Source organism: Gastrolobium bilobum, unplaced genomic scaffold (assembly GCF_033153095.1).
Source record: "Gastrolobium bilobum isolate Gb01-03AN ecotype WA unplaced genomic scaffold, APGP_CSIRO_Gbil_v1 utg8551, whole genome shotgun sequence".
Classification (NCBI taxonomy): Eukaryota; Viridiplantae; Streptophyta; class Magnoliopsida; order Fabales; family Fabaceae; genus Gastrolobium; species Gastrolobium bilobum.
Genome location: NW_026896068.1, coordinates 1,608 through 21,701, shown reverse-complemented (window position 1 = coordinate 21,701; position 20,094 = coordinate 1,608). Strand labels below are relative to the sequence as shown.

At 31.8% G+C, this 20,094-nt stretch overlaps 3 protein-coding genes across 3 annotated transcripts; all 3 read left to right on the top strand.

Moving 5' to 3' along the window:
* The first annotated feature begins 5,976 nt into the window (after positions 1-5,976).
* On the top strand, positions 5,977-7,806 carry LOC133297616 (ferritin-like catalase Nec2). Its single transcript, XM_061496783.1, has 3 exons — positions 5,977-6,302; positions 6,745-6,970; positions 7,423-7,806. Exons 1-3 carry the CDS (start codon positions 5,977-5,979, stop codon positions 7,804-7,806), a joined length of 936 nt encoding a protein of 311 aa, XP_061352767.1.
* A 7,801-nt stretch (positions 7,807-15,607) lies between these two features.
* Positions 15,608-16,141, top strand: LOC133297602 (cell wall / vacuolar inhibitor of fructosidase 1-like). Its single transcript, XM_061496769.1, has one exon. It carries the CDS (start codon positions 15,608-15,610, stop codon positions 16,139-16,141), a length of 534 nt encoding a protein of 177 aa, XP_061352753.1.
* A 2,703-nt stretch (positions 16,142-18,844) lies between these two features.
* On the top strand, positions 18,845-19,375 carry LOC133297601 (cell wall / vacuolar inhibitor of fructosidase 1-like). The gene has a single exon (XM_061496768.1). The coding sequence runs from the start codon at positions 18,845-18,847 to the stop codon at positions 19,373-19,375; it is 531 nt and encodes a 176-aa protein (XP_061352752.1).
* The last annotated feature ends 719 nt before the right edge of the window (positions 19,376-20,094 follow it).

Here is a 20,094-nt window from a genome sequence, read left to right as displayed (position 1 = left end):
CCTTTGGCCAGCTTCCATCTAACACTACCGAAGTAGTTTACTAACTCGTCATCATCAAGTTTGCCTACTGAGATTAGGTTCAAACGCATGTCAGGAACATGCCTTCATCTTTCAACACAAGTCGGCATCCGACATCCGTGGTCAGAAAAACATCACCGACACCAACAATCTTGCTGGTCACTTGATTTCTCATCTTCACGACTCCAAAATCACCACCTCGATAAGAGGAGAAAAAACCTTTGTGTTGAGTAACGTGGAAGGAGACACCAGAGTCAACAATCTAGGTGCAGTCATCATATGCAACATTCAAATAATTATCCTTACCTAGGCGGAATATCTCGGCATCCGGGTTGGCAGCCACCACAATGGTGCTCTTGTCTTCTCTCTTCTTAGGAATAATCTGATCCGGCTTCACATAGCCGTTCTTCTCATGATTCTGCAGGGTCCAGCAGTCTGGCTTCTTATGACCTGTCTTTTCACAGTAAAAGCACTTCAACACATATTTCGACTTTGACCGACCTCTGGACTTTTCTCGTCTGTCACGACCTCTACCCCTGCTTTTGCTTCTACCCCGGGAGTCAGATTTCCCTTTGTTCTCAGCAACGTTGGCCTCAGACGTGCTCGAAGTACCTCGTTCTCTTCTCCTGGATTCTTCGCCCAGGAGGTTGTCTGTCACGACATCCATCTTCAATTTTCCATCTGGAGTCGAGTTATTCAGGGTCACCACCAGAGTATCCCAGCTTTCTGGCAGCGAGCTAAACAACAGCAATGCTTGCAATTCTTCATCAATTTTTATATCAGCCTTTGACAGCTGATTCACAATACCTTTGTAGGTGTTCAGGTGTTCAATCATGCTCATGCCGTCCTTGTATTCAAGCTTAACAAGTCGGCAAACCAGGTGTGCTTTGTTCCTGGGAGTTTTCTTCTGAATCATGGACTCTAATTTCGTCCACAACTCATACACATTCATGAACTCAGACACGTGCTCAAAGAGGCTTTTATCAATATATTTTCTGATCGTGGCTACAGCTTTCCGACTCAGGATCTCCCACTCCTTATCTGTCTTGCCTGCCGGTCTCTCATCAAGGGTTATGGGCTCATGTAGATCTTTGCAGTAGAGATGATCTTCCATCATCGGTCTCCAATAAGTGAAGTTGTTTGCGGTCAACTTGAACATTTCTCCATCATGAGTTATGCCACTGGTCTCCATCTCGTCTCTCTCAGAACCTGTCGAACTCGGGCTCTGATACCACTGTTGGGAACTGGTTCCCTCAGATCGGCTCAGGGGCCTTTGCAAAAGTCAGTCAATGAGATCCTCGATCTGCGGAATGGCTATCCCAATGCCAAAAATATTCACCGTTTTCAGTATTGATCTCAGCAATACCTCGGCCTGAATTTCACCAGGTCGGGCAGAGAAGCGGAAAAATCAAAACGAAAAACACGGGAGAGAGAGAGAAGGAGATAGAGAACACAACCAAATTTAACGTGGGAAAACCTTCTCCAATGAAGAAGTAAAAACCCACGGGACCTAGTCCAGATCAAAAATCCACTATGAAAATAATGGTTACAAATATCAAAATTCACCAATGTGGTGGTTAACTCAACCTATCCAACAATGGTGATAATCAAACCTCCCTAGAGATGTTTCACTGAAACTCTCTCTAGAGATCTCTCAAATCTCTTCTCTCAATCTGACCTGGCCTCCACCCAAAACTAATGAATATATAGAGGAGGTGAGATCTAGGGTTAGGGTTTTTAGAAAACCCCTCAATGGGCTTGGCATTAGCATTGAAGGAGGAAGCCCAACAGAAACCAATACAAGTGAGGGAGTCTCATTAGAATGCAAGAAATAAGGACTTGCCTGATCTGAAATGTCGATAGAAATCGATGATCTACTGTCACCTTTTGGAATTGTGGTGGAAACAGGAACTTGATTCTCCACTGGTTTTTCAATACTCACAGAACTCTGATTCGCCATAGATCAAAGAAGTAATAGGTGATTCACGATAAAATCAGAAAAGAAAAGGAAAAATGAAAGGAAAAATGAAACTGAAACAGAAATAGAAATGGAGATGGCGAATATCAGAGCTCTGCGAAGAGCTCTGATACCATGAAACAAGCGGAACTCAAGGAACCCATTTGAGGGTGAAGAGAGAAAGTAGAAACTGAATATTTCATTGAATCAAATCAATCTAGAAAATACACAGTTCCCTAAATATATAGTTAGTTCAATACATAACGAAAGTGACAGCTGTTAAAACAGAAAACTAACTAACTGAGTTAAACTAACTACCTAACTGAGTTAACATAACAGAAAACTAACTAACTGAGTTAACTGATACTCAACATCCCCCCTCAATTTTGTCAAGCCTGACCTAAAGCCTTGTAGGCTGATCTATTTAATTTTTAAAAATAAAATAAAATAATATATTTATTTTAGGTGGCTTAAAGATATTTTAATGAATGATATTCTCTTGTAGACTTTATTTCAGCTTTGGTTGACGTAGTAATTGTATTTTTTTATTTCCCCCCTTTCTCTGACTCTATTCCTCTCGGATATACATTATAGAGTTGGGGTATTATGTTGACTCTTTCTTTATTGTCATTTTTTATTTCTTATGAGAAGTACTAGTGCTTGCATGAATGAAACTTTGCTCAATATATTTTTAATGCTCACTAGTGAAATTTATATCTCGTGTAAAAAAATGCAATGAACACGTTAATGACTTGTAATGTCAAGCGATTATTTTAAAAATTGTTAATTTTTTTTTAAAATATATCACGAGGGAGGCCTACAAGGCCTGTAGGCCATATCATGCTCTCTAATTTTTAAAAAATAGGCCAAACTTGGCCTATAAGCCTTTAGTAGGCCAGATAGACTGAATATTTTTTTTTACGTAGGCTTAGGCCAAGAAAACCAAAGCCCAGTCCAGTCTAGCCCATTTACACCCCTAGCTGAATGTAATCAAAGCCAAAGCAAATGATACAATGAACAAAATCAATGAACTTCTTAAAGGGGGTGGCAATAAGAAAGCCTTGAGTTCATGTGCTGACGACAACTACAAAGCAATTTTGGAAGGTGATGTTCCACTAGCCACTCAAGCTCTGCAATCTGGACAACCCGAGGTTGCTACATTTGGGGCAAGTCATTCTGTTGTTGAGGTCGTGTCTTGTCAGCAGGGCTTCATTGAAATATCACCACTCTTAGAGGAGAACTTGTTCGTGAGATATGCAGCAGAAGTGGCAAGGGAGATTATCTTACAATTGCTTTAGACATACTCAAAGAGATGATGCCATGAAATGTTACTATGTTGGGTTTGTTTTTTTTAAAGTTACTCTAGATAACTTTATCTAATGTTCATTGAAATGACGTCGTTTTGGGACAAAAATCATGGTGTTTTTATAATTTTAATTTATTTCAGGGTTATAATAGTATTATCATTCTAATTTTTTAATTTCTCAATCCCAAAACGACGTCGTTTTAATGAACATTAGACAAAATTGTCTAAAGTAACATGAGAAACTTTTTTCCTTTTTTATTTTTGTGTTTACAGTTTCTCATGTTCTTTTTGGAGATTAAATTATGAGAAAAATATTTCTGCAATTACTGCAGATAAGTCTGTATTTATTCTCAAAACGATGTCGTTTTGGTATTAAAATCTTAAAATATTATAAATATAAAGATTATTATAACCTGAAATAAATTAAAATTACAAAAACATCATGATTTTCATCGCAAAACGACGTCGTATTGGGTTTACTGCAGATTACTTATCTACAGTGATTGCAGAAAAAGCGAACCCTTGACTTATATATATGTAGGAGATAATTTTATTTTGAACAATATAACAAATATTAAACCCTCTATTTTATTAAGTATAAAGTAAAATGTGAGTCATTAAATTTAAAATATTCATTTATTATAATATTAAATATTGCTTTATGAAGTTTAAATAATTCAAAAAATTAAGTTATTAAATTTTGTTTGTTAATTTTGAGAAAGCTCAAGTTTGGAAAATTTATGAATAATATTCAAAATATTTAATTTTGAGTAGTTAATTTGATTCGTTTCGAACTCTAATTATCTAATAGTACATGAACTTATCCAAAATATTCCCTTCATAGAGTCCAAACTTTGCTATCGCTCTAGTTTCCAAGATGGCTCGAGAACTTTGTGTGGGGGGTGCTATTAGGAACTGTCGGGAACTGGATAGTTGGCTTCAGAGAGTATACATGGCAGGGAAATGCATTACTTGCAGAACTTGAAGGGATGCTTCTGGGTCTAGAAGTAGCTAGGGAAAGAGGCTTTAGAAGAGTCTGGCTTGAAAGTGACTCGACTTCAGCCATCCACATGATCAGATCAAGTTGCTAGAACCACCAACCTTTATTTACCTTGATTTTGAGGATCCAGGCTCTTATCAGTAAGGATTGGACGGAGAAAATCACTCACACCCATAGAGTAGAAAATGTGTTGGTTGATTGGATTGCTTCGAGTGTTGTCTTCCAAGCGTGGGATATCGAAATTCTGATTGATCCTCCTTACGGGTGTAGAAGTTTGATCTTGAGGGTCATGATGGGGGTTACTACCCCTAGAATCATCTGTATATATATGTAGTTTCTGTTGCTTTTTTTTCCTGTAACCTTAAAAAAAATTGTCATTTGACACTAAATTTTAATATAGAATATTTGATGGGGAATGATCCGTTTATAAATTTTTTTTACAAATTTTTGCTAATTACACTATGTACTCCGGGAGTACATAGTGTAGTTGGTAAGAATTTGTAATTAAAAAGTTTGTAAATATAACCCTCCTCATATTTTATTGCCAAATTAGTAGGAGACAATTCATTGAAATAGAAGCCGAAACAAAGTTTAATGCTTAATATATAATATTTAGGACCTGTTTGGTGTGATCTATAAGGCATGATACTATAAGCTTATATTATACTTTATGACATTTTCAGTTGTTTGGTGTGACCATTGTATAGTATAAGCTTATACAGCAGAATCCCTTAATACATCAAGACGATGTATAACTTAAAATCCGGCCTAAGGGGAGGGATAAGGCCTGATAAGAGGTTGATGTATTAATATTGCTTACAAGTGCAATTCCCAAGAACTAATATATCATTTCAATATTAATATATTAAAATAATTTTTTTTAATATATTAATTTTTAAAATATTAAAAGTTATTTTCTTATACAATACCATACCAAACGCTGGATTGTATTAAAATTTAATCAGGTCTTATACAATCAGGTCTTATACTATCAGGTCTTATACTATCAGGCTTTATCCTATACTATACACCAAACATGCCCTTAAGGACTTATCTAGTCTCACGTTGTATGAGAGAAGAAATCTTATATCATTGACACATAGTGGCCGGGCCCACCACCTAAAAAATAAAAAGGAAAGAAAAGAAAAAAATTGCACGATTATCGAAGGGTTTGTAGGAAAGAAAACTTATCTCATATAACAGGAGAATAATTTTTTCCAATATTTAATGATGGTATTAATTACTTCTCAAAATAATATTATTTTTTGAATAATTAATAATAATATTACTTATATTAATGTAGTTTGACTAAAAACTATTTGTATAAAATTAATAGCCTATTCCCTGTACTCATTAATAGCGTAATTAATTATTTTTTCTAAGGCAATATTAAATGCAATTAATTAATAATATCTTTAATTACTTCAAGAAGTCTTACAGAGTAAGCAATATTTAATAGTGTATTTAATTGCTTCGGAAAGCAATAAAGATATTGTTTCATACTACAAAATTTTTGATTACTTTCCAAATACGTACAGTATTATTAGACTATGTTATGCATCCTCAGGCCACGTATCTAGCATACGCATGCATCAAAAAGATTGTTTATATATATAAGTGCACAATATTTGACTGGATCATAAGTGACATATATATATATATGCACATCATCACCCATAAAAAGAGCCTAAAAACATGGCACCCCACATTTCTAGAGTCACTGCCTCCATTGTTGTTTTGCTAGCTTCCCTTGTTCTCCTCCAAGAATCTTACTTTTCTGTGCTCGTTGCAAGTGAGGCAATCCCAGAATCAGATGTTGATCTTCTGGAATTTCCTCTAAATTTAGAATATTTAGAGGCTGAGTTCTTCTTGTTTGGGTCTTTGGGTCATGGATTGGATGTAGTTGCTCCACACTTAGCAGAGGGAGGACCCCCTCCCATTGGTGCCAGATTGGCCAACCTTGACATCCTTGTTAAGGATGTTATCTTGCAGTTTGGTTTGCAGGAAGTTGGACATTTGAGGTTATCTCTCTTCTCTCTTCAATTATAATTCTTTTAGGCAAAAAAAATTACAATATCTTATGTTATATATACGGGGAAAATATTTTTGCAGCCACTTTAGATAAAGTTGTTTGCAGTTATTATTTTTTCACTAAGTACGACCGATCGTATATTGAAATTGCATTTTCTCTCTCTGCCACGTCAGCCGACAATGTCTGAGGAAAGAGAAAAAAAGAACAGCTTTATTGTTATAACTAAGTACGACCGGTCGTACTTAGTGAAAAAGGAGTAGCTGTAGACAACCTTTTCTAAAGTGGCTGTAGAAATTATTTTTCATATATATATATATATATATGTGTGTGTTGTAAGACCTTAATTTGATGGATTTTGGATTAGTTTATATGTATATGTATATGTATTTCCAAGAGAAGAGTTCTAAAGTAAAGTTGTGTTCTCATTGCAGAGCAATAAAGAGCACAGTGAGAGGGTTCCCTAGACCATTGCTGGATCTAAGCACAGCATCATTTGCTAAAGTAATGGACAGTGCCTTTGGGCGACCTCTGCATCCTCCTTTTGATCCTTATGCCAATGAGATCAACTTTCTGCTTGCATCTTATGTTATTCCTTATGTTGGCCTTACTGGTTATGTTGGAGCGAATCCACTTCTGCAAACTGCTACTGCCAAGAAGGTACAGCCCCCAAACTCAAAACCATTTAGGAGGAGGTGTTTGGTGTAATATGTATTCTAGGTACATGAAATATGATATACTTGTTTGTGTATATAAAAAGTTGAGACTTATCAAGAAATGTTACAATTAGTATTTTTACAGAAGTTGGCTGAGACTTTTTACTAGGGAATGTCAGATTCCCTAATATATTAATTGCTAACTATAGATATCTAATTCAAGTATTTAAGATATCCAAAAAATCCCAATTTTTTGTTAGGATGAAAAGGAACATATGATTATTATAATGTTTAAAAAATGGGACAGAAGAAAATAGCATGGTAAATAAACAATTTTAACATGTTTGGTGCCCCAAAAATTAAGATTTGCCAAAAATAAAATAAAATCAAAATGGTATCCACCTTAATACAAGGAGATGATGCATATAATGACATAGTGTGATGCTGCATGTACAGCTTGTTGCAGGTCTTCTGGGAGTAGAGTCTGGCCAAGATGCAGTTATCAGAGCATTGCTATATGAACGTCGATCCTTGAAGGTTCTGCCCTATGGAATAAGTGTGGCAGAGTTCACAAATCGCATTTCAGCCCTTAGGGATAGGCTAGGAAACACAGGTTTGAAAGATGAGGGTCTTGTGGTTCCTAGAGGGCAAGGTGCTGAGGGCAGAGTCTCTGGCAACATTCTCTCTGCTGACAGAGATTCACTGTCATATCCCAGAACCCCACAAGAAATATTGAGGATAATATATGGTACAGGTGATGAACATGTCCCTGGTGGCTTCCACCCTCATGGTGCAAGTGGTCGTATAGCCAGATCTTACTTACACAGTACCTTAAACTAAGCATAATTCTAGTCAAACTGTTAAGCCTACCTCAGACAATGAATTATAATGACTAATAAAGCGTTCTATGTGATGATCTGGTTTGAAAATTGCCTTATGTTGCATTCAAGATTTGATGATATATAGAGTTTAGGCCTAAGGACAGGAATTCAAGCAAAAGTTTTTGCAATTTCTCAAACCAAAACTGCAGAATGATACCAAATTATATTATAATCTAGTATTCAACATCACCATATTAGCAAAATCTATTTAATATATCAACTACAAAATTCAAGAATATCATGCAATGACATGGTGTTGCCTTGTAGTAATTTTTTAATTTTTTTCAACCAATGTAAATGCTTTGCATTCGCATTATAAGGGAACCTGGCCAGCGGCAAATTACCTAATCCATATAATTTGACTAAGAGCTGATTCCAATCATAACACACTAAAGGAAATGTTAATTCAAAACATAAAAAAAATAATAATATTGATTTTAAAAACTTTTTAAGTTTTACATAAAAAATTATTAATATAGTTTATTACAAATGTAATCAATAGAAAGTTATACTTAAAATATTATTTTTATTTAAAAATATTTAGTCAACTGTAGTGGATAGTTAGTAAAAAATAGGGACAATTAAATATTGAAATTTATGATCAAGTTTAATATTTACTGTTATTTTAGCAAGCTTCAAGATTGTGAAGAATAATTTACCCTATTATTAAATATAAGAGTATCTTAATTTTTTCTACAGCACCTACACTTTTACTTATTTATTTACCAAAAAAAAAATTAATTATGCAAACAGAAAAAAATTTAATTATCTTATTTTTTGAAATATAATTCAAATCTAGTATAATTGTTGAATCACCTGTTGATAAATACATCATTCAAATCAATTAAAGAGAGTCGTTTAGTTGACGTATAATATCGTTTTTATGCAAGCAAGAAAGGTCAGAGTGTACCCAAAAAAAAAAACAAAAAAAAGTAACCTTAAAATATTTGCTATATAATAAGGGATATGATCATATTATGCCAATTTTTTTTATACATACTTTATCTATTTTCTTCAACACTATTATATTAGAATCTCAAGGTGAAATAGAAATGGTAAGATAAATTTTGATTTAACGTTATTTGAGATACAAACTCACGCATATCATTATAGGAAATTTTAATTACATCCGAAAGTTTTTAATTATATCCAATTCATAATTAAAAAATCAGAGCATATCTAAGTGAAATTAACAATTAAGATTAAGAATATAACTTATACTAATATACAATGATTCTAATTTATATATATATATATATATATATATATGATTCATTTTTTCTGCATATTGAGCCCAAAACGATATCGTTTTAGAGCGAAAATCAAGGTATTTTTATAATTATAATTTATTTCAGTGATATAATATTCTTTTTCATTTATAATTTTTTAATTTTTCAATCCAAAATAACATCGTTTTAAGAGTAAATATAGATAACTTATCTACACTTATTATAAAAATATTAAAGCCATATCTATATATGGATTAACTTTATTTTCTGGACCTGAAGATAATATATCTTGCAAGCTTAAAATAATATCATTTTGGGGATTGGAGGAAAGAAATGCAGGGTACATTATGATATTAAAGAAAAGTAAAATTTTTAAATATTTTTAAATCCTGGAACCACATCTAAACTTTTTTGATATGTGTACAGAAATTAGTTTGTCCTTTGAAAGGATACAAATTGTGTTATTTAAAAGGACAAAATAATTTTCAATATATGTATAGAGGTAGGATATTTACACTATCACTTTTTTCTACTATCATATACTATCATCCACCGTGATATGTATTTCGAAAAGTACAAAGTTATAATATTAAAAAAAAAAAATCTTTTTTTTTTATAAAATTTTTCAAAGAAAAAATGCTTATTCAACGGTAATTAGAGGTAGTGGAAAAATAATAGTATGAATATTCTCCCTCATATACATATGGTTTAATGTTTGTGTTTTGTTGCAGATTTTTTTTTTATCACACACATATAAAAATAAGCGAGTCTCATTATATGAGTGATCCTACTAGTATTTTCTCTTTTTTCTTTAGCATGAGTCCTATTATTGTTTCTCCTGCCACAAGAAATTTTTTTTATTTCTAACAACCTAAAATTACGTCGTTTTGAGAGTCGAGAGAATTAATGAAAAAATATTTTTATAAAATTTATATAATTAAGAAACAAACAAAATTTCTAAAATAATCTTCACTAATTCTCTCAATTCTCAAGTTTTGGAATTGCTGGATATAATTTTATCTCATATGATAGGAGAAATATTTTTCTTATATATATAAAACAACGACGTTTTGAGGGTTAGATGAATCCATAAAGGGTGTTTAAGTAATTTTTTATTATATAAATTTTACCAAAACACTATTCACTAATTCATATAACCCTCAAAAGGACATAGTTTTGAGGTGCAAGAGATAATTTTATCTCCTGTTATAGGAGAAATAATAAATCCATATATATATATATATATATATATATATATATATATATATATATATATATATATATATTTCTCCTGTCATATAAAATAAATTTATCTCTAGCAATCACAAAATTATGTCGTTTTAGAAACTAAGATAATTATTGAAGTATATTTTAAAAAATTTATTTATTTATTTATTATATAAATTTTGAAAATTAAAAAAATAACTTTATTCTAAAAGAAATAATAAACTCTCACTCTATATATATAAAAAGAGATTAATATTAGATAAAATTATATCGACATCAAAACAAACTTAATCCCATATATAAATAAGGAAGACTAGAAGAGACTAATAACAAAATACCACTAGGGTTAGCCTAGTGGTGTGGGGTGTGTATGTTAGGAGTGTGTGTAGTGTAAGGTGCTGTGTTTAACCTCAAAAAAAAAAAAAAAAAAGACTAATAAAGGGTTAAGAACTAAGAAGGGTGGTGTGTAAGGTGTTGTGTTTAACCTAAAAAAAAAAAAAAAAAAAGACTAATAAAGGGTTAAGAACTAAGAAGGGTGGTGCGAGGGAGTGTATTGACCGCACCACATCAACATGCAAACGAAACAAGCTACTGGTAAGCGAACCTAACTCTTGTTTCTCCATTTTTTTCGATCTTCTTACTTCGACAAGAATTTCATGTAGAAGATGTTTTTCTTCAATTGAAAAATTCTAATCCAAATGTTTATACAAAGTATCAGAACGTTGTTGAGTTTGAGTTCGCAATTTTCGATTTGAATCGATTCAAGCAACGAAGTCGGTTTTCGCCGCGTTTTGGTTATTCTCGAATTAAGAGATTGCTCTATGCTCCCCATAATTCTGCGCTGAATTAAAATTGATAATTTATAGTCAACCGTTGCCGTTTTAGATCAAAATTTATGCTTTTGAATGGGTTTCAATTCATGCATCTGTTGAAATTTCAACATTGGTGTTTTGTGTGAATTGCGAGAGTGGTCATAGCAGAATGTTGGAGTTCAATTCTCAATGTTTAGCGTTTCAACTACTAATTTAGCTAAACTGTACACCCCTCCTCCCCCTAAACCCTAAATCGTGGTTTTGTTTAAATAGCAATTATGTTTTATTTATTTTATTTTATGGCCATTTGGATATATATGATGTTCTCTGCTTCTATCCTTTTGTTCAGTTAAATTTGCTGCAGTTTAGAAAATTTATTTGGCAATAACATATCTGTGCCAATTAAGAGTATCCAGGTGGGACCCAATGGGTGCAGCTCAGTTGGTAACTTGACGCTGATTTAGTGGGGTTGGATATGTGTTCGATTCCCGCTGAATGCATTCTTGGGAAGGGGCTGAACCTTTAGCCATCACTGTTCCCCTGCACTCCGGATTAGTCTCATAGCCGGCTCAAAGAGTCGAAGCTCGTGGGGATACCGGAGGGAGCCAACTCGTCTCAAAGAGATAATTAGGGTTGGGTAACTCAAAAAAAAGAAAAAGAGAGTATCCAGGTGGGAATGGGTAAGCATCGAGATATGCAGAATTTGAAACTGAACAGATTGGGAAATTTGGGAGTTATTCTTTTATTATAATATTAAACCCTCTGTTTTATTAAGTATAAAGTAAAATGTGAGTAGTTGAATTTAAAATATTCATTTATTATAATATTAAACATTGCTTTACGAAGTTTAAATAATTCAAAAAATTAAGTTATTAAATTTTGTTTGTTAATTTTGAGAAAGTTCAAGTTTGAAAAATTTATGAATAATATTCAAAATATTTAATTTTGAGTAGTTAATTTGATTCGATTCCAACTCTAATTATCTAATAGTACATGAATTTATCAAAAATATTCCCTTCATAGAGTCCAAACTTTCCTATCGCTGTATTAGTTTCCAAGATGGCTCGAGAACTTTGTGTGGGGGGTGCTATTAGGAACTGTCAAGGGAACTGGATAGTTGGCTTCAAAGAGTATACATGGCAGGGAAATGCATTACTTGCAGAGCTTGAAGGGATGCTTCTGGGTCTAGAAGTAGCCAGGGAAAGAGGCTTTAGAAGAGTCTGGCTTGAAGGGGGGACTCGACTTCAGCCATCCACCTGATCAGATCAAGTTGCTAGAACCACCAACCTTTCTTTACCTTGATTTTGAGGATCCAGGCTCTTATTAGTAAGGATTGGACGAAGAAAATCACCCACACCCACAGAATAGGAAATGTGTTGGTTGATTGGATTGCTTCGAGTGTTGTCTTCCAAGCGCGGGATATCGAAATTCTGATTGATCCTCCTTAGGGGTGTAGAAGTTTGATCTTGAGGGTCATGATGGGGGGTTACTACCCCTAGAATCATCTGTATATGTAGTTTCTGTTGTTTTTTATTTTTTCCTGTAACCTTAAAAAAAAAAAAAAGAGGTCATTTGACACTAAATTTTAATATACAATATTTTATTGCCAAACTAGTAGCAGACCACTCATTGAAATAGAGGCCGAAACAAAGTTTAATGGTTAATGGGTCTGCATTTGTCATTTAACATGACATAATAAATTTTTTTACACACACAATATTTTGTGGAGTTCACATTTTTTGAAGAAAAAAAAAAAAGAAAGAAATTACGGCACGCAAAACAAATCTCTATAACATTACACAATCACTTTTCCTATAAAACCCATGCTTAATATATAATATTTAAGGGCTTATCTAGTTTCATGTTGTATGAGAGAATCAATCTTATGTCATAAACACATAGTGGTGGGGTCCACCATCTACAAAATAAAAAGGAAAGAAAAGGAAAAAATTGCACAATTATGAAAGGATGAGTAGTAGGGGTGTTCATCAACCGATCCAAACAGATTCAAACCGCGGTGACTGAACCGAAAAATCGATAACCGAATAAACCGAAAATCGAAAAATCAAAAATAAAAATAAAAATCACAAATTTTAATTGGATTGGATCGGTTTTCGGATTGATTGATAAAAATTGATCCAATCCAAACCGATCCAATATATTAATTCTCCTCTTTCTATATGGGCTTCTCCCCAATCATAGCACAAAAATTTCTAAACCCAAGACCCATTAACCCATCAACTAAACCCAAGAGCTTCATATCTCATTGTCCAAAAAAAAAAAACTATATTATTGTTTAAAGATGTTTTTGTATTTCACAATTTTTTTTTACAAAGCCAATATATACAAAAGATGTTATTTGTACAATAATGATGAATTTTTTTTTAGAATTTTCAAAAAACCGAAAACCGATCTAATCCAAACCGAAAAAAATTGGATTGGATCGGATCGGATTTGAAAAAAAAATCCAAATCAAATGGATGATTACATTATCAAATCGAAGGGATTAGATGATTTTTGCTTTCAAAATCGATCCAATCCAGACCGCGAACACCCCTAATGTGTAGGAAAGAAAACTTATATAATGTAACATGAGAATAGCTTTTTCCAATATTTAATGATGTTATTAGTTACTTCCCAAAATAATATTATTTTTTGAATAATTAAAAATAATATTACTTATATTAATGTAGTTTGACTAAAAAGGAAAGTTATATTTACAAAAAAAAATTCTTACAAACTTATAAATTATACTAAGTATGACTGGTCGAACTTCAATCAAGAGTGTATGACCGGTCATACATAATTAGTTTGTAAAAGTTTGCAAATAAAAAGTTTGTAAATATAACCTTTCCCAAAAATTATTTGTATAAAATTAATAGCCTATTCCCTATACTCATTAATAGTGTAATCAATTAATTTTTAAGGCAATATCAAATGCAATTAATTAATAATGTCTTTAATTACTTTAAGAAGTCTTACAGAATAAGTAATATTTAATAGTGTATTTAATTTCTTCGGAAAACAATAAAGATATTGTTTCATGGGAAGGGTTACATTTACAACTTTTTTTCTTTACAACTCTTACAACCTCAACTATGTTCTCCCGGGAGAACACTCCATTAGTGTTCTCCCGGGAGAACATAGTTGAGGTCTATGAAGCACCGACACTTCAAAAACCCTAACGTGTCGTGTCCGACACTCTTCGACACTCTCCGACACTCCAACACGCGTTGTAAAAACTCAAAAAATGGTTCAAAGGTTGCGTTGCGTTACGTTTTTAGTTTCAACTATTAAATTCGTTAGACTGCGATTACTATTTTATTGAGTTTAATATAAATATTTGGGATATCTTATGTTTCTTTGCAAAATTGATGGGTATTATAAGTTTAACTTCATTTTTTGTTAAATTATTGAATATTAAATACAATATACACTACATAAATTAAAAATATTATTTAATATCAAAACGTGTCCTAACGTGTCGAAATCTAACATTTTTTAGAATTAACGTGTCGGAGTATCGTGTCGTGTCGTGTCACGTGTCCCGTGTCGATATCAGTGCTACATAGGTTGAGGTTGTAAGAATTGTAAAGAAAAAAAAATTGTAAACGTAATCTCCCCTTGTTTCATTTTTTTTGCTGTAACTTTAAAAAAATGTCATTTGACACTAAATTTTAATATATAATATTTAATTGCCAAATTAGTAGGAGACCACTCATTGAAATAGAAGCCCAAACAAAGTTTAGTGCTTAATATATAATATTTAAGGGCTTATCTAATCTCATGTTGTATGAGAGAAAAAATCTTATGTCATAGACACATAGTGGTGGGGCCCACCATATAAAAAATAAACAAAGAAAGAAAAGAGAAAATTGCATGATTATCGAAGGGTGTGTAGGAAAGAAAACTTATCTCATGTAACATGAGAATATTTTTTTTTTCCAATATTTAATGATGTTATTAATTACTTCTCAAAATAATATTATTTTTTGAATAATTAAAAATAATATTACTTATATTAATGTAGTTTGACTAAAAACTATTTGTATAAAATTAATAGCCTATTCCCTGTACTCATTAATAGCGTAATAAATTATTTTTTAAGGCAATTTTAAATGCAATTAATTAATAATATCTTTAATTACTTCAAGAAGTCTTACAGAGTAAGTAATATTTAATAGTGTATTTAATTACTTCGGAAAGCAATAAAGATATTGTTTCATCCTACAAAAATATTGATTACTTACCAAATAAAGTATTATTGTATTAATAAATTAATAATATGATTAATTACCCAGATTGTCTTGTGATTTGACCGAATTTGGAGACAATTCCCTATTTAAATGCTGAAAGAAGAAGTAGTTCACACATCTTCACTCTGATTAATCTCAGTTTCTTAGAACTTTTTAGTTCTCTCTTTTCACTTTTTTCAGTTCATCCACTCACTTGAATTTTCTAGGCTTCAATTATTTGTCTTATTCTAACAAAGATGGCAAACTTGAAGCACCTATCTCTTATATGTAGCATTCTTGTTCTAGCTACAATTTCAATGCCACAAGGTCACTGCAGAGTTTTTCAGCCAAACGATGTGAAACTCATAGAGGAAACATGCAAGAATACATCACATCCTGATCTTTGCATTAAACTCCTTGAAACAGACCCTCATAGCTCAAGTGCAGATGTCAACGACCTAGCACTAATATTGGTGAATGTAATCAAAGCCAAAGCAAATGATACCATGAACAAAATCAATGAACTTCTTAAAGGGGGTGCCGATGAGAAAGGCTTGTTGAGTTCATGTGCTAACAAGTACAAAGCAATTTTGGAAGGTGATGTTCCACTAGCCACTCAAGCTTTGCAATCTGGAAAACCCGAGGTGGCTGCATTTGAGGTAAGTCATTCTGTTGTTGAGGCCTTGTCTTGTGAGGACGACTTCACTGAAAAATCACCACTCTTCGATGAGAACAATGTCATGATTCATGCAGCAGAAGTGACAAGGGATATCATCATACAATTGCTATAGATACTCAAAGAGATCATGATGTCATTAACAATGTAGACATATAAATAAAAAATTCCTTATTATCTATTCCCTCACAATCCTTAAAGCGTTATTATCTATTCATACAAATAAAAAACCGTTTAGAAGTTATCAATTATAAATATTCAATGACAAATATGAAAAAGCAATTGAGATTCAATAATTTCGCCCAAAAACCATGTACACGGTGATTGTATTTTGAGGAAATAAATGTTGCCAAAAGAACCCATTTGGAATACTATTTATTAGAATCAATTACCAATTAATAATATATTAATTGCATTATTAGAAACCGTTTACGAAAAAATATTGCTCAATAATTTTTTTGTTTCATTATTCACGAACATTGTTTGGCCCACTATTTATTAGAACCAGTTAACTAGTTTATTACTCGTGCGATACACGAAAAAAAAAGTCAGTTTGTTTGTCTTCTAAGAGTTAACGTAAATTTTAAATAAAATTTATGAATAAAATTTTCTAAGACACAATTATTAAAGAAAATATTAAAAGATAAAATAGATAAGGGATTTCCAACTTAATATTGAATGGTGTCTATAATAGAATCTAAGAATATTACATTAGTGATTCCAAAAATCTGCAAAAATAAATCCTTTGAAAGAGATTTTAGGGGCATCTGTATCTATTTCTCAATCGCTACTCACTTTAATTTGCAGAAGATGAAGTATCAGTCATTGAATGAAAGTTCAGAAAAAAGAAGAAGGAATATCAGAATGTTTCAAAAAATAATCAGGATTAAGAGACTAACACGTAGTTTACAAAAAAAAATAAACTTCTCGATACATAAAAATTAAAAAGAGTCGATTGAAGTGTAGACACATGAATAATAAAAAATTTAATGACATACATAGTTTTACAATGAAGAATGTGTCTCTTCATTTTTTTTAGTTGAAGATGGTTTATCATACATATATTTTATTAAACTTTTTTTCGTAATCAAACAAAGGAATAAATATTTCCAAATTTCAAGTAATAAGCGAATTATTGTATATTAATTATTGCAGAAGATTAACTACATAAGAGAAAGAAGAAAAACAAACACAAAAAATTTAGATTTTCTCCTGCCACCGGAGATAAAGTTATCTCCAGTGAGCTCAAAACGACGTCGTTTTGGGGCAGAAATCATTATGTTTTTGTAATTATAATATATTGCAGGGTTATATTAGTCTTTGTCATTATAATTTTTTAATCTTATAACCCAAAACGACGTCGTTTTGAACTCACTGAAGATAACTTTATCTCCGGTGACAGTAAAAATACTTTTCCCTTATATTAAATATCATAACGTCAAATAATTAATGTTTAACCTCGTGTTAAACATTAGACAATCATACACAATTGTTTAATACGTCAAATAAATATTAAGACATTGTATAATAAATCAATTAAAATCATTGTATTGTATCTTTCTGTGTCTTAATCTTTTTGTTATGATGGTTAACTGGAAAATTAAAATCTTCTTCATTGATGGCATCAGATTTTATAACCAACGGTGACAACAAAGTGAGAGAAACATCAGCAACATCGGTACTATCACATGTTTGACTCTTATCATCTTGGTAAGACATTAAAATTGTATAAAAATATGAAATGTTATACAAATAACGTAAAAAATATTTAATTGAAAAAATATGATTTTAATTTAAAGATATCGCAGTTGATCTGCTGATATTACATCAGTGTCGCAAGCATTTTCAAATACTCCTTGATCCTGAAAATTAAAATATTTATAAAACTAATATAAAGTAATAATATGATGCGATAATAGTTTCACTGCAGCAATAAATATATTGCTTCTTTGACCAATATATATATATATATATAGGGAAATATTTCCACAGCCACTTTAGATAAGGTTGTCTACAGCTATCCCTTTTTAACTAAGTACGACCGATCGTACATTAAAAGTGCATTTTCTCTCTCCGCCGCGTCAGCCGACAGTGTCTGAGGAGAGAGAAAAAAAGAGCAGCTTTATTGTTATAACTAAGTACGACCGGTCGTACTTAGTTAAAAAGGGTAGGTATAAATAACTTTATCTAAATTGACTGTAGAAATACATAAATACTTTTCCTATATATATATATATATATATATATATATATATATATATATATATATAGGCAGGATCCTTTGACACCAGTGTCAAATTTCAAATTTGACACCTCACCTGAGAGCCATTAGATCAAAATAGATCAACGGTGTCACATGCTTACAAATCATAGTCGTTGATCTTTTTTGATCTAACAACTCTTAGAGATGAGGTGTCAAATTTAAAATTTGACAATTTAAAATTTGACACTAGTGTCAAAGAATCTTTCCTCATATATATATTGCTTCAAAAGTCTTACAGAATAAGTAATATTTAATAGCTTATTTAATTACTTCATATAGCAATAAATATATTGCTTCATCCCACAAAAATATTGATTACTTTCCAAATAAAGTGTAATTATATTAATAAATTAATAATATTATTAATTACCCAAATTGTCTAGTGATTGACAGAGACAATTGCCTATTTAGATGCTGAAAGAATAAGAAGTTCACACATATTCACTCTGATTGCACAGTTTCTTAGCAATTTTTTAGTTCTTTCCTTTCACTTTTTTAGTTCATCCATCCTCTTGCATTTTCTAGGCTTCAATTACCCATCTTATTCTAAAAAAGATGGCAAACTTGAAGCACCTATCTCTCATATGTAGCATTCTTGTTCTATATACAATTTCAGTGCCACAAGGTCACTGCAGAGTTTTTCAGCCAAATGATGTGAAACTCATAGAGCAAACATGCAAGCAAACAGTGGATCCTAATCTTTGCATTAAACTGCTTGAAGCAGACCCTCATAGCTCAAGTGCAGATGTAAGAGGCCTAGCACTAATCTTGCTGAATGTGGTCAAAGCCAAAGCAAATGATACAATGAACAAAATCAATGAACTTCTTAAAGGGGGTGGCGATAAGAAAGCCTTGAGTTCATGTGCTGACAACTACAAAGCAATTTTGGAACATGATATTCCACAAGCCATTGAAGCTCTGCAATCTGGAAAACCCGAGGTTGCTGAAATTGGGGCAAGTCATTCTGTTGTTGAGGCCATGTCTTGTGAGTATGGCTTCATTGCAATATCACCACTCTTCAAGGAGAACTATGACGTGAGTGATGCAGCAGAAGTGGCATGGGAGATTATCTTACAAATGCTTTAGATACTCACAAAGAGATGATATGCCATGAAATGTTACAATGTTTGTCTGATAAGAGTTCTATCCCTTTGATAATTTCATCTAAATATAAAAAGTATCATGATAGTTTTATTTTTGTGTTTAAAGTTTCTCGTATTTTTAAGATAAAATTATGTGTACTGTAGCAATACATCTCACAAGTCCTAATATTAGTAAAATGTAGCAATATTATCTCAAAAAGTCCAAGTATTAGTAACTCTTCAGTTACTAATATTTAGACTTATAATACTATTGTTATATGTACTTAAAAGATAATTTTACCGTCAACAACATAATAAATATTAAATTCTTTATTTTTTTTATTCTTTCTATGTCAGTTCTCAGTTCAACGGCCAAAACTTAACAAAATAAATTGATTACTTTTGTTTTAAACGACTATACTTTTATATAAAATAATGTGTTAAATATTTTTTACGTTATATAAAATAAAATTATCTCCTACACTTATATAAAAGAGTGTGATTGAAGTTCATGTTTTATTTTTTTTTATTTTTTTCACATGACGTTATATGAGTCTCACTTATTTTTTTTTTGGATATTAAGTCTCACTTTATATGTGTATAAAAAATAAAATTATTTTCATGAAATCCATTAAATGCCAAAATGAATTGATGCTCGAGGGTACCATCCTAATACAAACCGCGCAATGAATCATTACTTGGGGAATTGTATTAGTACAATTC

What these genes read in the sequence shown, in the direction of transcription:
- LOC133297616 (XM_061496783.1), top strand. Translation starts at nt 5,977, where the DNA reads ATGGCACCCCACATTTCTAGAGTCACTGCCTCCATTGTTGTTTTGCTA. An exon ending in CAGGAAGTTGGACATTTGAG is followed by an intron (nt 6,303 to 6,744) that starts GTTATCTCTCTT and finishes TTCTCATTGCAG; the next exon opens with AGCAATAAAGAGCACAGTGA. An exon ending in AAACTGCTACTGCCAAGAAG is followed by an intron (nt 6,971 to 7,422) that starts GTACAGCCCCCA and finishes CTGCATGTACAG; the next exon opens with CTTGTTGCAGGTCTTCTGGG.
- LOC133297602 (XM_061496769.1), top strand. Translation starts at nt 15,608, where the DNA reads ATGGCAAACTTGAAGCACCTATCTCTTATATGTAGCATTCTTGTTCTA.
- LOC133297601 (XM_061496768.1), top strand. Translation starts at nt 18,845, where the DNA reads ATGGCAAACTTGAAGCACCTATCTCTCATATGTAGCATTCTTGTTCTA.